This window comes from Mangifera indica, chromosome 6, assembly GCF_011075055.1.
Source record: "Mangifera indica cultivar Alphonso chromosome 6, CATAS_Mindica_2.1, whole genome shotgun sequence".
NCBI classification, from domain to species: Eukaryota; Viridiplantae; Streptophyta; class Magnoliopsida; order Sapindales; family Anacardiaceae; genus Mangifera; species Mangifera indica.
The window spans coordinates 5,612,152-5,628,575 of NC_058142.1; the positions used below are offsets into that span (position 1 = coordinate 5,612,152).

Sequence of the window (16,424 nt, forward strand, 5' to 3'; positions counted from 1 at the left end):
CTCTTTAAAAATTTTAATGTTTTATTTGTTTTCCTTTTTAACTGGTAAACCCATGCAATTTGCTCCCAGTTGAAAATATGAGTCATATTATTGCTATTAAATAAAATAACTAAAAAGAGTTGTAACACAAATAAAAAAGACAAGCTTAACAAACATTGCAATAGACTTGTTACAGTGCCCATCACAACACACCCTTAAAAAGCCTCATTTTTTCCTATGACTACAGTTTACATATAAGCATTCAAAACACCACCCATTAAACAGGAGAAACAGTTTTGTGTCATTCATTTACATTAAATGGAAACAATTTGGGACTACACACAAATCAACCTCACTTTCACACCACTCCTTAAAACATGCTTCCACCAATTCTATTAAATGTCACAGCCACCTCCACCTTTGCCTTATTATACCAAAAAAAAAAAAAAAAAAAAAAATCCTAGCAAGCCAATGATTCAAATTCACATTTTTGTTTCATTTATACTTCAGCTATTATGAGACTTCTCAGGTTCAATCTCCTCCATTTCCTGTTTAACTTCCTTCTCTTCTGAGATGAAGTCTGAGCTAACTTCAGGAACTTCTGTCTCATCGTTATAATCAGCAGGCTGAGGGCTGTTGAAAAGTTCATCACTTTCTAGTTCAGCCAACTTCTCTTTTGATTCTCCCTTTAGTAACTCCAATGCCTCAAGCATGGTGGGTCTTTTCTCAGGCTGACTCTGACCACAAATGAGTGAAACAAGGATGACTCTTTTCAATTCTTCCTCTACAAACTTCCCATTCAACCTAGGATCTGCCAGCTCATTGAATTTCTTCTGGCAAGCCAGTGGCAATGCCCATTCCGTAATTGTGCGTTTCAATGCTGAACTTAGCTTTTCAACGGGTTTCTTGCCACTGGCCAGCTCGAGCAAGAGAATGCCAAAGCTGTATACATCACAACTCTCTGATGCTTTTCCTAACATAGCATACTCGGGGGCAAGGTAGCCAAGCGTACCCTTAACTCTTGTAGTCACGTGTGTCGCACCATCTGGGATTAGCTTAGCGAAACCAAAATCAGCAACCTGAGCCTGAAAATCAGCGTCTAACAACACATTGCTGGCTTTGATGTCTCTATGGATTATATGTGGGGTAGCATGGTGGTGAAGATAGCTAGGTCAATCAAATTTGAGAGGTTAGAGTATATGGTAATCACATTGACAGAGACAAAAGCTGGGTTAATACTTACGCAATTCCCTCAGCAGAACCTATTGCAATTTTCATCCTTCTGTTCCAATCTAGAAGGCACTCTGATGAGTGCTGTCCATGAAGATGAGAGAGCAGGCTCAAATTAGGCATATAGTCATATACAATCAGGCGCTCCTGTCCTTCTGCACAATAGCCACGCAAACTCAGCAGATTCTTGTGCCGAACTCGTGCCAGTATCTCAACCTCAACAGCAAATTCCATGTCTGCTTTGCTGCTCCAGACTTTTAATCTCTTAACTGCAATCTGGAAATAAATGTGCACAATATTTATATTGTTATTTGTAAACTAACAATTTCTTTCAAAAGTTTATTTTGGATGATAACATAAAGTCATCTCCAACCACAAAGAATATTGCAATTTATCTGATACAGTATGACACTAGTATAATTCACCACATGCAAAGAGTTAACTGAGTTCTGCATTATAGAGGGCATCTGTATTCTTCTTGTTAGCAAGTTCAGCTTCATCTGCCCAAAGGCTGAGGTTCCCATGGGCACATCAACAAGATAAATTTCATATTTTTCTTTATAGGATTTAAGGGCCATTAATGTGGGCATCATGTTGATTGCATCAACATTCTCCTAAAGAAACTTAACCAAAAAAAAATCTCCTAAAGAAACTGACTACAGTGCAGCTGAATTCAGCTTACTTGTTAGCATGCTCAGTTTCATCAGCCTAAAGGCAGCTTAAGACTGCACCAATTTTTGGTTACAAAATGCTAAATGTTAATCAAAGTCCCATTCTGTTACTTAGGACGTTAGTTGGCTGCAGTTCAATCTATTTACTAAAGCCTAGTGAAAAGATTAGAAGATAAGCATTATTAAATTTAGATTCAAATCAAGGTGATATAAATCAAGGGTACTAGGAATTTATGAAATGTGAGAGTAAATATGGTTTCTAGACCAAACCTTGATATTGCTGCCATGTGTAAATGGCACCTTCTGATATTTAATTAGAATAAGAATACCCTAACAATATCCATTAAATCTTTCACATCGCCATATAACTCAACTTCATATCCTTCCTGGTAATCAATCATCATTCCCAAACATAAACATTGTTAACTCAACTATATGATTTCTTTTGGAAATCATATCTCAAACAAGTTACAAGCCCAAATATACATATATCAAAACTCAGAATGAAATTTTTTGGTTTCTAGTTAATACACCTTTTGAACAGTACATCAACTTTTTGGATAAGTTCTGTTATCACCACTAAAAACACACAAACAAACACAGTGTAAGGAGGTACTGATTGAACAGTTGCCAATCTAAGGTTAAAGTCATGACTAATGTCAGCTCTTTTGCTCCTTAGCACATGACTTTCAGTAGCTAGAGTCAAAAAGTTTAATTTCAATAGGACACATGTTACTAGCAATAGTAGGCTCTGAACAAAGGAATCCTATTCAATGTTTTTTTGACCCATGCAGTTCATACAATGGCAGTGATTGCATAAACCTCATGGAAACATGTTGAATCAAGAAAGAGAACATTCATGTCTATGGCTGTGAGAACATTATTCCTTCACAATGAAACTAAAGAAATTAGCATTCTTGACTGTTGTGGTATGGTAAAATAGGTCTTGATTTTCTCTCTCTATCTTCTTCTAAAATCATATATATGATTAACTAGGAAAGCTTTTGGATATTATTCAGAAGAACTCAGTTTTTGCCTCACTAATAAAACTTCATTTATCTGTTAAATATAAAAATAGTTCTAAAGACGCAAAGATTCACATTGATTCAAGCTATTTCTGAGTTATCAAATTTCATATTTCTAAACTTAAACAATTTCAAGAAAAAGTACTATACAGGCCCTAACAAGCAGCAATAGTCCTTGTAAATTTTTCCCTTGAATAAAAAATCGAAGTGCCAATTGTCTTTTCATGATAAGGTAGATTCCGAACAATCAAGTAATGGATAAACTCATAATAAAAATCCAGCACAACATAAATTAAAACACAATAACGTCGTTAACATAGAAACCATATGGAAAGTGAAAAGTGGATTCATTACTTGTGATCCATCCCAAAGCTGACCCCAGTAAACACTTCCAAATCCTCCTTCTCCGAGCTTGTTATCGTAATTGAAATTGTTGGTGGCAGAATGTAATTCCTTTAGTGAAAAAATCCTCCATGTTGGCTCTTTCTTCCCCCTCTCACTCCTATAAAACATCAATCTTCATTAGTCAAACTAACAAACACATAATCTAACATCATAATACATTAAATAACCCTCTATTCAACACAGCTTAATCTAAGTATCGATCACCAAACATGAAGTTACCAAACTAACTCAGCTAGTCCTGTCAACCTTCTTTCAAATTATTGTTCCATTTATTCACCAAAGAAATAATTTTTCCAAAATCTAAACCAAACCCAGAACACAAAACCCTCCCAAATCAATAAACATAAACAAAACCATTACCGATCTGAAGGCTTGACACAGCAAAAGATAGAGCAAAACGTCATTTGAGCTCACACCAACCAAAACCCACTTCCTGCTTGCACTTTTTCTTCGTTGGTTTGATTATACTTTTCTCCGTATCAGTTGATGCCAGCAATTCAGTTGATGAAGAGATACCAAGCGTAACTCGCGCACATTCCCTTTTCTCTTTAATATTATTATTATTGAAGAAGAAATTGGGGGTTTGGTTTTGTTGAAAAGTAAGGCAAGGGTTGCGCTTCGGAAAGAAAGATGTTTGATTGAATTCCAGTAAAAAATAAAAATAAAAAAATTTGGGACAGACAAGAGTATGTAAGAAGGAAGCCAAAGTCTTTACTTCACTGGTTCCTGTCTTGAAGCTTGTTCATTTTACTTCCTGTTTTCAAAGGATCCTGCCACTTGACACGATTTTAATTTTTTAATAATTATTTTAAACTATTTTATTAATTAAATCAATTAGTAACTGTCTCTGCGTTGATAGATAATAGGGAATTATTTAACAATTAATTTAATCATAATTTAAAGCACATTTGATCTAGAATTTCTGAGCGTTTGGATTAAAAAATATTTTATTATTAAAATTAAAAAATTATCTTAAAGATAAGTTATTTTAAAGATTATAAATATAAATTATTATTATATTTAATAAAATTTGATAGATATAAATAATCATTGTATTTAGTTTAGGATAAAAAAAATACTAATATATTATTTTATTTGAATATCTTTGAGTATAGTTATTTTAATTGAGAATAAGAGTATTTTTCATTAAAAAAATTAATAAATAAAGAAATAGTTATAATAAAATGAAGATTACTTTGATAATATTTTAATACTTAAAGTAAAAGTGGTAATCAAATTACCTTTTATATTTCCTGTAACATCACCATTGATAATAGAACATTATCGAAATCTTTTATTACTTATAAACTAAACAAAATAATATAAATAAAAAATATAAGTTACTACCGTAATCCTAACCTTTGTTTACAGTATGTTTAGTTTGAAGGAAACCATGTTTTTACTATCAATATAATTATGTATATATAATTTTTAATATATAATTGATGTGTTATCACATGATTGGTTAAATTTAAATTAAAGATAAAATAATATATAATAACTTAATAACACATCAATTATATAGTCAAAAAGAGTATAAAATTATAAATAAATAATGATATATCGCTGTATAATTTAATATTGATATTATAACATATTATTATTTGTAAATAAGTTTATTGATTATTTATTCATGTAATTTTATTGATACTTAAAAATATGTAAGATCAATATTGTTCTTTTACTGTTTAATTGGTGACATTGTTGAAGCTAGAGAATATGACTAAAAGTGTGGATTTATATTTATTATATTTTTAATTAAAAAAACTTTTTGAATAATATATTAAATAATATATTATAAATATTGAATAAATTAAAATAAAATGGAAATGAATTTCATATAACCAAAAATAAAAAAAAAAAGAAAATCAATGAAATTGAATAGAAATATAATAATTTTGAGATGAAGACTTGATGATTTAGTAGGTATTGTATTGGTGTGATATTTTAATGTATCATTGAAATGTGACAAATATATTCCAAAATTCAATCATGTCTTGAAGCATTTTACAACGCATTCTTATCTATTATAACATCTATCAACATCATCTACCATACTTGCTCACAACTCATCAAATTGGATTTATTTTTTTTTCCATATTATGTATATTTATTTTACTTATGAAATTAAGTTGCATTTTTGAGAATGAATTTTTATGAAGAGAAAATACAAAAATATTTAAAAATAATGTAAAGATCGAGATGATTGTTTTGTTCGAAAATGACATTAAAAAAGAGGAAAAAGAAAGAAATCGATTAGAGATAACATCAAAAAAGAAGAAAAAGAAAAATACCTCAAAGGGGTAAATGTAATATTTTAAAATTTTGTTTCGGAAAAAATTATTAATTTTTTAAATTAAAGAAGAAAATAGATAATATTTTATTATTTTTAATATATTATTAGTTAACAACTCATAAGTAAGGGTTTATGGTTTTCTGAATATGAATAGTGCATTTAAGAAAACAAATAGAAATATAAAAAAAAAAAAACAAGAAAATGGGAATTTTGTGGGTTTTCTGAATCAGAAATTTAAAAAAGAAAAAAGAGCAAGAATGTAAAGAAGGCAAACTATTTGTTTAGGCTGGGGATGGGTAAGGCTGCCTTTGGCTTTTGGCTTTTGAGGGTAGGCAGAATGTGTGCACGTGAATCCACCCAATTTTATTCTCTGGATAGGAATTTGCATTACAGCGATTGCGGAAAGTAACACAATTATGCTTCCCCGGTTTATACTAAATTAATGATTTATTGAATATAATTGCTAAATATGTAATATTATATGCATATATATTTATATAATTTAAATATATAAATGACGTATTATCATATAATTAAATATTATCTTATTTTTTATTTAAAATTATTTAATTATATAATAATATATATCTTATATATTAAAATTATGTACACATATATAATTTTATTATTTGAAAATTCCCATTATGGTAATATTCATTAATCAGGTTAAAATTAGTCAAATCAAGCAATTTTACCTTTATTCTCAGCCTTCCGACAAAAAACCTAATGTCTCTAAATCCTACTTGCCTTTTTATTTCAAGCTCAAATTTATTTATTTATATATATATAAATATATAAAAAGGATCTCACACACAAAAAAAAAAAACATTAAATTAAATAATAAAAATCGTTAAATCTATTGGAGTAGGAACTCTTAAGCCAATCATCATACCTATGTAATTGTGTTGTTATCAAATTTGTATTAATAAAATAGTTTTTTCTTCGTCTTGTTCCTTCTTTCTTGAAGATTACATGAATATTTTTAAAATGGTTGAACTGTGACGAGAGGATAAGTGAATGCCAATTGATTGTGCAAACTTTATAATCACATATGATAGTCATTTTAAAAACATTTGTAGTTTTGATATAATTTTGATTAAAGACATAAATAATATGAATTGAATTATCATAGTGTTGAACGACCACTTTGAAAAGTAGTAAAAAATTTCACATGTCAAATTGGTTCGAAGATAGCTTGATGTAATATATGGGTGTAAGTTATGTAGATATGCCCATAAGATTAATTTATTAAAAGTATTTTATATGGATGGTTGCTCTAATGTTTACATAACATATCCTTTAATAAACGGTGATACATGTTATCTTTTCGATTTGAGGTCATTAGACCATCTTATACATGAATCAATATAATTTGATATCAGTCCAACATAACCCTTGAGATATGATTACTCAAACAATGATAATTGATTATATTGAGAAATGCAAAAAAGCTATAACGAATTAATAAAAAATTCAATACTCTTAAGTACGGGAGTTAATATCTTTGATAGATTTACCAATGGATATTGACTATTTAAATCTATAGTCACAATAAGATTGAATTATTGCTTAGTCTCAATCATACGATTATTGATACGGACGTTAGTCAATGCATATTTGAGGATATTTTTAAGGTATACAATAATTTTGTACACTAGACTTGAAGAAATATCATTAGATGAAAAAAATCAAATTATAGATTGGTGGTCACGATGTTTTATTAAAGATCAATTGTCGTTGGTTTTCTAATTTTGTATACCTTTAAAAATTATAGTTATTTTAATTAATAATATGATAATTTTTGTTAGATAATCAAATCTTTAAGAGAGTTTAGGACTTTAGCCATCTATTTAATGAGATACATAGACTTAATAATATTTATATAAAACCTGTTATTTTACTCTATCCCAAAAAACAGTTTGAGTGATAAAAGAGAATACTTAATATATAAAAAAATATAAATTCAAGTGTAATCAACTTGAGGTTTGTCTTGTTCGATATAGTTGATTCAATCCTAATGAGACGATTCAATTCGGGTGCAGTTTCTCGTTTGAAAAAAAAAATACTCTTATTTTGAATTGAATGTTACCTAATGTGATATTATCATATAATTAACTCAACATAATATTACTGTTACACCAAGTAGGGTTAATTGAGTTGATAATTATTTTTTGTAGTCAAATAAGACACATACTAAAAGAACAAGCATTCCAATTATACTAAAGCTGCAAGTACTTAAGGACCAAATCAAAACTAATTAACAATAATAATTGTGATTAGTAGGCCTACCAGCAATGATTAATGTCAGAAGAAGGATGCTAATGCTAATTTCTACTGCCTAATCCTACAAGACAAAACTGCAAATGCCTCTCTTCTTCCTATTTAATTATGAAATAGGACAATAATTTTATTGTATTTTTACATCTGCACCTACATTTCTTTATAATCTATTCTTTTTTTTTTTTATAATTAAGGCAGCTGTTTCAATCATTTGGTTGGTCCATATCCATTTTGTTATTGGGTATTTAGTTGTTTAATAGTGTGATTAAATTTATAAATTATTTTAATCTAATGATTATTCAAGAAGATTATAAAAGAGAATCATGTATTTCCTTCTCTCTCTTTTTAAATAGATCTCATAAATTTTTTTTAATAGAAATATTCGTAAAATATACTATCTTATATTGGCGATTTATGTGTGTTAAATTGTTAAATACTAACCTTCTGAATGAGCCACACAAAATATTTTGTTATTTGTCACTCCTCACAGAAACATATATTATTTTTGTAATGGAGACCACCCTATATATATGATTGGATTTGAAAAAAGTTTATTTGAGTTTAAAAATAAGTTTTGTTTGAATGAGTCTAAAATGAGCTCGTTTCAAGTAATTCGAGTTTAAGTTTCAGTCTGAGAATTCAATTTTTTCGAGTTTGATCTTGAACTTGAGTTTTAAGAGTGTTTGACTCATCCATCTTGCGAGCTTGAAAACTTTCAATGTGAATTGATTAAAATAAAGTTATTTTGAGTAATACGTATCAAATAATGTTGTTTTAATCAATTTTTGCTTGATTATAGTATCAAACAGAGCTTAACACTTGGCTTGAGCTTAATTCTCTTCAAATAAGCCGAATTCGAACAATTTTGAAGTAAGTTCAATGAGCTCAAATTTGATTTGGTTTAGTTCGAATTCAACACTATTCATTTTTTTTTTTTTTTTAAATCTTGTGAGGACGTTGTGAAATTTCAAAATTTCAATCATTTGAAAAAATCACTTGTATTGTATTAAAATTTCAAAGTTATTAGAGCCACTATTAGGCTTTTGAGATTAAAAGGAAGAAGGTAATATCATGTGTATAATTTTGAATATAGAATTGGACACATAGATGATGTATCATTTTATAATTGAGTATTATATAATCTTTAATTCAATATTATTCGATCTTATAATATCATATTATTTATATATTTAATTATATACTTAAAACTGTATGTCATAGATTTATTGAAGGAAAAAAAAAAAACACGAGCCCATTAGGATGGGGCAAAATCCACACCGTTTTGAAACCCGAAGGAGGAGAAATCATGAAGAAATAAAATAACTATAAATTAACTACCTAATTTATTTATGAGACAATTTAAAGATACAATTACAATTTTATTTACAGGAAATATAAAATAAACACAATAACTGTTGTTAGTTTAATCAATCCAGCAGTAACTGGAGCTTTATGAATTGCACCAGCTGATCTATCTATTGTTCCTGGCTCATCTTCATCAAGTGTAGAAAGATGTTGCACCGACCTCTCGGAACCGGGCTCCGTTTCACATAACCCAATACCTGGATTGATAGATGGATCCAAACCATCTTCAAAACCATTGTTTGCATTGTAACAAAGTCCTGAATTATGATAAAGCCTAAGCTTTCTCTTCATTCTCCAAACCAATCCTCTTTCGAATGGAAGTGGCCCTGTTAATTGATTATCGTTTAGTCGTAATTCACTGAGATACTTCAAGTTTTTGAAATTTGAAGGGACAGAGCCGTTGAATTGGTTTTGATCAAGATGAAGAACATGAAGATTTGGTAAGCGACCTAACGACTCGGGTATTAGACCGTGCAAATTCATGTTTGATAGAATAAGGATCATTAGACTCTTCATACCTTCAAAAGTATCATTAGGAATTGTTGTCATACCCATTGAGTTGTCTTTGAGGATTAAGGTTTGGAGAGAATTTAATTTCTTTAACGATACTGGAAATGAATTTGAAAGACGATTATAACTTAGATCTAAAAGAATAAGTTCTTTTAAACCACTAATAGAATCAGGTATTGAACCGGTAAAACGATTATGACTAAAATCAATTTTAATTAGAGAATGACAAGTACCAAGGCTAGATGGGATGGAACTATTGAGTAGATTTTGGCTCAAGTCGATAACATTCAAAACGGGAAAGCTTAAATCGGGTATTGAACTTGTTAGTCTGTTCCCACTCAAATCTAACGACCTTAAACCAGTGATTCTATTCAATAAAAATGGTATTGAACCGTTGAGATTATTTTTGTGGAGATCAAGAACTCTTAAACGGGTGAGATTGCCTAATTCACCAGGGATTCGACCCACATGACCATTTTCCCTAAGCACTAACGTTTGTAATGTTGGGCCCAGTTGGCCCAAAAATGCTGGGATTTGTTGAGGATTATGACTGAAACAACGATAAAAGAATAAAGTTCTAATATGAGGAAGCTTAGTGATAGAATGTGAGATATAAGATCGTGTTGGATCACATGTAGGAAAAGCCGTATCATCGGACAAAGCTCCAAACATCAAGGACACAACATGGTACACATTATCTTTGTCAGGCATGCACTCAATGCCATGCCATCGGCCACGACAAACGTCAGGAATCTCAGTGGCCCAATCATTTCCGGTTGCGCGCATAATATCATAGACTGCCTCTTGCTCCCGTGGGTCAGTTCGGGCTCCGTTTTTGTTCATCGAAAACCCAGTTTGGGGCCCATCAACAAGGGCCGATGGGGGTGTGCTGGAATCGGATATGACAGTGAAAGACGTAGCAAATGGTAAAACACAAATGGAGAGGGCTAAAAGTGTTTGTAGGGAGAAAAAGAGTGCCATTGTGTTGAGAGTGAGCATGAATAAATGTGGATGTGGGCTTGGGGCTTTATATAGAGGTGAGAGTGGAATTAGTGAGGTGGGTCAGGGGGATGGTGACTAAAGGAGCGGCTGAAGTTATTAAATCACGAGAATGGGAGGAGTTGGAATTAATGCATTGATGAATTCTGCGCATTAATGTATTTCACGAGAGTTGTGCCCATGTCCGGCTTTGGGCCATGACTGTGATCGATAACCCTCGGAATCAGATTAACGGTCGAATTTACTTGGACAACAAACGGTCTCTTGCAAACCTTTTATGTAGGGACGGATTCATAATTTTAGTCGAAGGGGACCTCAATAATTCTGACATTATTTATCAACCAATTTAAAAAATAATCAAATTTTGAGTAAAAAAATAATATAAAAAATATTATATAACTCAAATCGAAATATTAAAGTTTTATCTATTTTATTACCTACTGATTAAAAAATTAAGTTAGAATGACATATCCAAAGATTTAAATATCTAAACATTCAACCGAAGAATTTTATAAATAAATCTCAACACTAGCCAACAACGGATGTGCATCTTAATATCATTGAAATTAAAGTAGGTTATTCTAATTTACCCCATAAAAAAATTAGATAAATAAAAATAATAGAATTACTAGAAAAATCGATCAAATATTGTAAATTCAACGGTGAATTATATCTTTCTAACCTTTTACACATATCATTTATTAGAAAACAAAGCCAAAAATCAACATGTCATTCATCTCCAAAAGTCTAAAATAATCAATTAATTTATTAAATAAACAAACAAAATATAAAACAATAAAATATTAAAACTTGCAACAGTAAAGAATAAAAGCTTTGAATTCAAAAGTAAAGAATAAAAGAAATTTATTATTTATGATAAGGTGAAACTTAGAAAATATAAAGAAATATGTACTTGTGGCCGGTGACAATTCAAATTCATCTTTTTCTGTGGCTTAATTCTCACAATAACATTATGTGGCTAAATAATGCATATAATTTTTTGTATATTTAATAACATATTATTATGTAATCGGGTTTATATAGTAATATGTTATTATTTGAGCTAGGAAAAACAAATTGAATTTTGTTTTTAATTGATTTAGTATATTTTATTACCAGAATTGAGAGATTATTTTGAAAATTAAATATTTAGAATACTGAATATTAAATTATTATTATTATATTTGATAAAATTTGATAGATATAAATAATTATTATGTTTGATTAAATGTAATGAAAAAATATTAGTATATTATTATTTTAAAATATTTTTTATATTATTTGGTGTATTAATTAAAAATAATGTTATTTTTGTTCTAAAAATTAATAAATAAAGATATAATAATAATAAAATCAAAATTAATTTGATAATCTTTTAATGCTTAAGATGAAAGTAATAATCAGATTATCTTTTATTTTATCTGTTACATTAATATTGATAATAAAAAATTATCAAATTTTTTTATTATTTATTAAAAAAATAATATAAAAAATAAAACATATATAATCAGAGTGATTTTTATCCGTTTAACTAAACATTCGCTAAGGTTTTTTTAATCTAATATTGAACAATCTTTATCTATATCTAACCAAACGTTCTTTAAGGACTTTTTAATCTAATATCCTAATTATGTTTGATGCAATCCGGTGGTGATTTATGGTATAATTTATTCTTTTTGTGATTTTTATAACTCTCTTAATTGTTCGACATCAATCAAGAACTAGACTAGTGGTCATTTAATGGCTATTAAAAGTGCATTTGATTGAGGGAGATTAAAGATTATTTTGATAATCTATTTTTTATTATTTATAATATTTTGTTTAGTTTATAAATAATAAAAGATTAACAAGATAATTTTGATTTTATTATAAAATATAATTTATTTATTATTTTTTAGGGCTGAAATAATTTTATTTTTAATTAATATAACAAACAATATAAAAAATATTTTAGAATAATTATACTTAAGGACAATGATTTTAAAACCGGACCAGTTCCATCGGTTCAACTGATTGAACCGAGAACTAGCTTTAAGTCTAGTCTAGTTAACATAAAAATACAATTTTTTAATTGACTCGGTCAAACCCGATCAAAAATTGGATTTGACCAAGTTTGACCAAAATTTTGAATTTTAATTATTTTTGAGTAATTTGAGTATTTTTTATTAGATTAGATGAATTTCTAAATGTTTGTAAAGAAAAATAAAATAAAAAAAGAAGAAAAAAAAATATCATATCAATTGAAATGCTTTTTATAGGAAATAATTTACAGAATTATGTTTTTTTTTTTGTATCATGAGATTGAGATTTTTTTATTTTAATTGTTTTATTGAAATCAAATGAATAATTGTTACTCTTTAAAAAAGATATGTTCTAATCTTCATATACGTGAGTATCTTGATTAATTTTATTTTTCACAAATTTTTAAGCAAAATCTATTCATTATAATTTAATAATAAACTGAACTGATCGATTCTCCGATTGAACCGATCGAACCATGAACTAGTGAGACAATCAATTCAATCACCAGTCCAATTTTAAAAATATTATCTAAGAGTATTGAAGTAAAATAATATACTAATATTCTTTTATTATCTCTAATCAAATACAATAATTATTTATACTTATATATTTTTATCAAATTTTATTAAACATAATAATAATTTATATTCAATAATCTTTAAATTAATCTATTTTTAAGATAATTTTTTAATTTTAATAAAAAAATATTTTCAAAATCAAATACCCCTAAATTGCATCAATATTAGATTAAAGAAAACCTTAGAGAATATTTGATCAGGCTCGTGGTCATATGTTTGGTTAGGCTTGTGGTCATTTGATAACCCTCTTAATTATGTTTGATAAGATTCGGTGGCAAGAACCAGGCTCGCAGTGTGGCAATTTTATATGTATCCTTTTTCATACCCAGATAGTTGTGTCCATCTTGTAAATAGCGACTTAATAAGCAGAACAACGTTGACGGAGTTACATCCTACCGATGCCCATTTAATTCATTCATCACCGTAATAAAATAACACTTATATATTTTTGAGTATGTTATTTAAATATTTAAATAATATATTATTATATAAATAAATAATTTAAATTAAAAATAAAATATATTTAAATTACGTAAAAAAAAAAATATGGGCTGAAATATCACATCATTACATTGATATTCTTGATTTGACCGTTTGGGGGAAATTTTTAGTATTTTATTTGTCATTGTTATCACAATCATTCAAACGTGTCAAGAGCATACACAGCCATGCAGCCTTATAGATTTTTGCATTGACACATGGACTTCTTCATACACGTATTTATCTATGTTGATTTCCAAAGACATAAACACTGCCAGGCTTTTCTTAGTTTCTAGTTTCTAGTCTCATTTCATTTACCAAAATGCAGCAGACGAAGGAGCAAGACAATAGTCCCAGTCATGTGGCTGAAAATCAAAGGCTGAGAGAAAAGATAGTGAAGGATTTAACGGCGGACAAAAGGCGGCTAGTGGAGGTGCCCTACACTGCATCCTTAGCTCACACTATGAACACTTTGGTGGCCAACAACGTGGTGGCGGCGCCGGTGGCTGCACCACCGGGGCATTGGATCGGTGCAGGTGGGTCCATGATCTTGGAGTCCGATAAACAGACGGGAGCCGTCACGAAACACTACATAGGTATGCTTGCCATGCTGGATATTTTGGTACACATTGCCGGCGATGATCGGATGAACGGCGGTGATGATGGGCCTGATCTTGATAAGAAGATGTCCGTCCCTGTTTCCTCCATCATAGGCCATTGCCTCGAAGGTTTAAGTCTTTGGACTTTAAATCCCAGCACTAGGTGAGTCACTTTGGAGTCGAATTTGTGGTGCGTTTCCGAGTTTCTGAAACGTTTTCATTTCTGAAACGCTTGAAAACTTGTACAAAATATTTTGGGAGTATTTCAAAAAAATAAAAAAATTAAAACATAGTTTTTTCTTTGATTTCATTTTTCATTTTCCTTCCCAAATTGGTTGAGTGAATATTTTATTATTCTTAAGGATTACAGTATTTTTTAAAGAAATATGGGTTGCCATATTTCTTATATAAATTTAGTATTTATAAAAAATCCCTTTCTGTTTACATGTTTCCGCGTTTCTGCAATTTCACGTTTTTGTTTCTTAGAGTTGTGATATTTCATGTTTCCTTGTTTAATTTGTTATAAAAATAAATGCAGTATTATAGAGTGTATGGAAGTGATGAGCAAGGGGATCCATCGAGCTCTGGTTCCAACAGAGAGCCGGATGGAGAACATTTCAGGAGTTGAACTTGTGGAGGCTGCATGGAGCTATCGAATGTTGACGCAGATGGATTTGTTGAAGTTTTTGATGAACAAGCAGTATGCGGACGAAATGAAGAGTATTATATCGCAGTCTGTGAGAGAATTGGCAGCGGTGAATGAAAGTGTTTTCGCCATAACTGAGCGCACTAAAGTTATTGATGCTGTCAAATGCATGAGGGCCACTTTGCTTCATGCTGTTCCCATAGTTAAAGCCTCTCAAACAATGCAAGAAGAAGATCCCAAGCAGCTTATAAACGTACGTTGTCTCATCTCTTGCTCGTGAATTTTTAATATTTCAGGTTGCTCTGTCATATTTGAATTATTTGAAATCTCAACAAAATCTTACAGTAAGAGTAGAGAGTTAAGCATTGGGCTGAAATGTGCATGGTAGATCTTGTTTCAGTTTAATAAAATTATGTGCATAAATTTGTGTATAAACAACAATATATTGTTATGTGATTAAACGTTATTTTATTTTTAATGTTCAACTATCCAATCTATCCAATCATATAATAACACGTTGCTTGTACTTATGGGGTTTAAGTGCTTTTATCATAAATTGTTGATCACCATTGTCTTCAGGGGAAAGGGAGGTAGCTTATAGGTACATTTTCAGCAACAGATTTAAGGGGTTGTCATCTTGCTTCACTTCAAACATGGTTGCCTCTAACTGCTCAAGACTTCACACTGAACATCTCAACAAGTCCTCTATATACAACTTCCAACACAACTGAACCAAGACAGCTAATAACATGCCACATGGATTCGCCCCTCGCCGAAGTAATCAGTAAGGCTCTGACACATCACGTCCACCGAGTTTGGGTCGTCGATGAACAGGGCTTGCTTCTTGCTGTTGTTGCTCTCACTGACATGATCAGAGTGATAAGAGCCTCACTGTTATCCCAAAATTCTCAGTGATGTGATCTAAATAGAGTTGGAAATGTGCCCTTGGGCATTATTTTTGGAGTTTTTTGTTGTTAAATACTGTTTTGAGAAGCGGTTTCTTTCACCTTAGCTTTTAAAGACCAAAAAAATAACTTCAGTTCATGTTGATTAGCTTTATTATACAAAATCTCTGTATAAATTAATGGGACAGAGTAGAACTTACCCTTAAAATCAATTCCAAAATCCTCATTTGGAACAAAGTTTAGCATCTCTAATCTCCTCTATAATAAAATTTACATCAGGATAACAAATTCAGCTAGTCTATCCTCTAGCAGAAGCTTCAAAATCAACCACCAATCAAGGAAACTGTCAAAAAGAAAGGTGTTATAGAGACACACCAAGTGTGCTTGAAATAGATGGGCTAGTTGCATCACTACAAGAAACCGACCATGTGCCA

At 30.0% G+C, this 16,424-nt stretch overlaps 3 protein-coding genes across 3 annotated transcripts; 1 reads left to right on the forward strand and 2 right to left on the reverse strand.

The window, feature by feature from the left end:
• Positions 1-69: 69 nt before the first annotated feature.
• Positions 70-4,016, reverse strand: LOC123219119 (PTI1-like tyrosine-protein kinase At3g15890). Its single transcript, XM_044640871.1, has 4 exons — positions 3,671-4,016; positions 3,260-3,407; positions 1,223-1,485; positions 70-1,146 (listed from the first exon to the last, which is right to left on the reverse strand). Exons 1-4 carry the CDS (start codon positions 3,712-3,714, stop codon positions 486-488), a joined length of 1,116 nt encoding a protein of 371 aa, XP_044496806.1. The 5' UTR covers positions 3,715-4,016; the 3' UTR covers positions 70-485.
• Positions 4,017-9,243: 5,227 nt separating this feature from the next.
• LOC123219479 (protein TOO MANY MOUTHS) lies at positions 9,244-10,758 on the reverse strand. The gene has a single exon (XM_044641464.1). The coding sequence runs from the start codon at positions 10,740-10,742 to the stop codon at positions 9,270-9,272; it is 1,473 nt and encodes a 490-aa protein (XP_044497399.1). The 5' UTR covers positions 10,743-10,758; the 3' UTR covers positions 9,244-9,269.
• A 3,366-nt stretch (positions 10,759-14,124) lies between these two features.
• LOC123219502 (SNF1-related protein kinase regulatory subunit gamma-like PV42a) lies at positions 14,125-16,129 on the forward strand. Its single transcript, XM_044641490.1, has 3 exons — positions 14,125-14,602; positions 14,978-15,338; positions 15,665-16,129. The coding sequence occupies exons 1-3, from the start codon at positions 14,163-14,165 to the stop codon at positions 15,677-15,679; spliced, it is 816 nt and encodes a 271-aa protein (XP_044497425.1). The 5' UTR covers positions 14,125-14,162; the 3' UTR covers positions 15,680-16,129.
• Positions 16,130-16,424: the final 295 nt, after the last annotated feature.